This window comes from Octopus bimaculoides, chromosome 11 (assembly GCF_001194135.2).
Source record: "Octopus bimaculoides isolate UCB-OBI-ISO-001 chromosome 11, ASM119413v2, whole genome shotgun sequence".
In the NCBI taxonomy this organism is placed as follows: Eukaryota; Metazoa; Mollusca; class Cephalopoda; order Octopoda; family Octopodidae; genus Octopus; species Octopus bimaculoides.
Window position 1 is genome coordinate 51,460,402 of NC_068991.1, and position 1,672 is coordinate 51,462,073.

At 24.9% G+C, this 1,672-nt stretch overlaps 1 protein-coding gene across 1 annotated transcript in view; it reads right to left on the bottom strand.

The window, feature by feature from the left end:
* The window catches only part of LOC106873918 (neutral protease), a 9,538-nt gene that overhangs the window by 3,074 nt on the left and 4,792 nt on the right, over positions 1 to 1,672 (bottom strand). Inside the window, exon 2 of the mRNA XM_052971988.1 lies at positions 1,308 to 1,375. Within this exon, the coding sequence (XP_052827948.1) occupies positions 1,308 to 1,375 (68 nt within the window). The remainder of the gene's footprint in view (positions 1 to 1,307; positions 1,376 to 1,672) is intronic.

The window sequence follows — 1,672 nt, forward strand, 5'->3', positions numbered from 1 at the left end:
TATATATATATATGTATATATGTATATATATATATATATACATATATATTAGTGTGTATTAGTTTGACGCTCGGGAAAATGAAAAAGTCTTTTCGAGCCTACGCTCTTCAACAGAAAGGACTAAGAGAAAATAAACAGAGAGAGAATGAAAAAAAAACTGTACATGTATGTTATATATGTAATTATATATTATACATATGTAACTTTTACATATATTTTATATATGTAATATCTATGTATTTTATACATGTCGTCATATATTTTATATATGTAATTTGTACACACGGTGGTGCACCAGCATGACCGCAGCCACTTGGCTGAAACACATAAATAAATAAATAAAATGCTTATAACATAATGGATAAATAAAGTTTTAAAAATGTGTCAATAAATCTCCCTAAATGTATAATGTGACAGCATTACTTAACGTAATTGCGTTAGGGGCCAAATTATTTGTTATTATACTGGACGAGTAATAAGTTTTTTTTTATTCAAACTGAAATTTTATTGCTTGAAGCAAGATGGGTTTTTGTTTTTATACTGAATCATTTGTAATTTTTTTATATTATGACTGTAGGCTTGTAATTTTAAAATAATATATTAATGTGGATATCTGAAATTTTTTTAGTGGATTAATCTGTAATATTCGTATTATGTACCAATGAAGATATTTGTCTTGAGTGTAAAATATATTACTATATTCGTAGTTAAATTTAAATTATAAGTTCTAAGTACGCTATCTTCATTATATTAAATGATTATACATTTATAAATATACAAATAGAATTTATTAATTAATGGTGATAACAACAACAACAACAATAATAATAATAAATGAATAATTTTATATTATGCCATATGGTGATCAAAAACTTTTCTATTGCAAGTACGAATTCCCATCTATTTTTCTGTAAGTAATTAATTTATAGATATATAAACTTAGATTTACAGAGATGTTTATCCGCCAATAAACTAAGTAATTTAGTATGTTGTACAAAGGAATAATGTTTATATAAATACAAATAAATAAATTTTAAAAATTATTATTTATAATTATATATTTTTAAATAATTATGCATATTTGTATTTATTTAGCTTAATATATTTCATCAAGTGATGTTCTTTCGAGCTTCTATACATATAATAATTTATAGAGCAATATAACTATTGCCTTACTCTAATTTCGTTCCTTCCAAAAAAACTTAGTAAAATTTTTTTTTTTTTATTTATAGCTTATTTTCTCTTTCTTTAAGAAATGATATAGTTTATAATTATCGTAGCTCTATATTTTTGTTTACTTTATTTACGGAGATTTTTCTTCTGGTAAACTAAGTAAACTGGTATCTTTACTTGTTATCAGGTCATCCCATAAGTTCTGTCCAAATTTTGAATAAAGAAAACAAGTGATGAAATATTATATTTGATTGAAATTTAATCATCAATGTACTTTCCCTGATTATCTATGACTTCCTTCCATCTATTTACAAGCTTTATAATCCCATCAATGTGAAACTCTTTTGGTTTCAAAGCGAAGAACTCTGAAATGCCAGTTTCGACTTCCTCCTGGCTTGCGAAAGTTATGTCCCCCAAATGATTCTGTAAACTACAAAACAAATGGTAATCTGAAGGAGCAAGGTCAGGAGAATAAGGTGGATGAAGAATTTTTTCACAT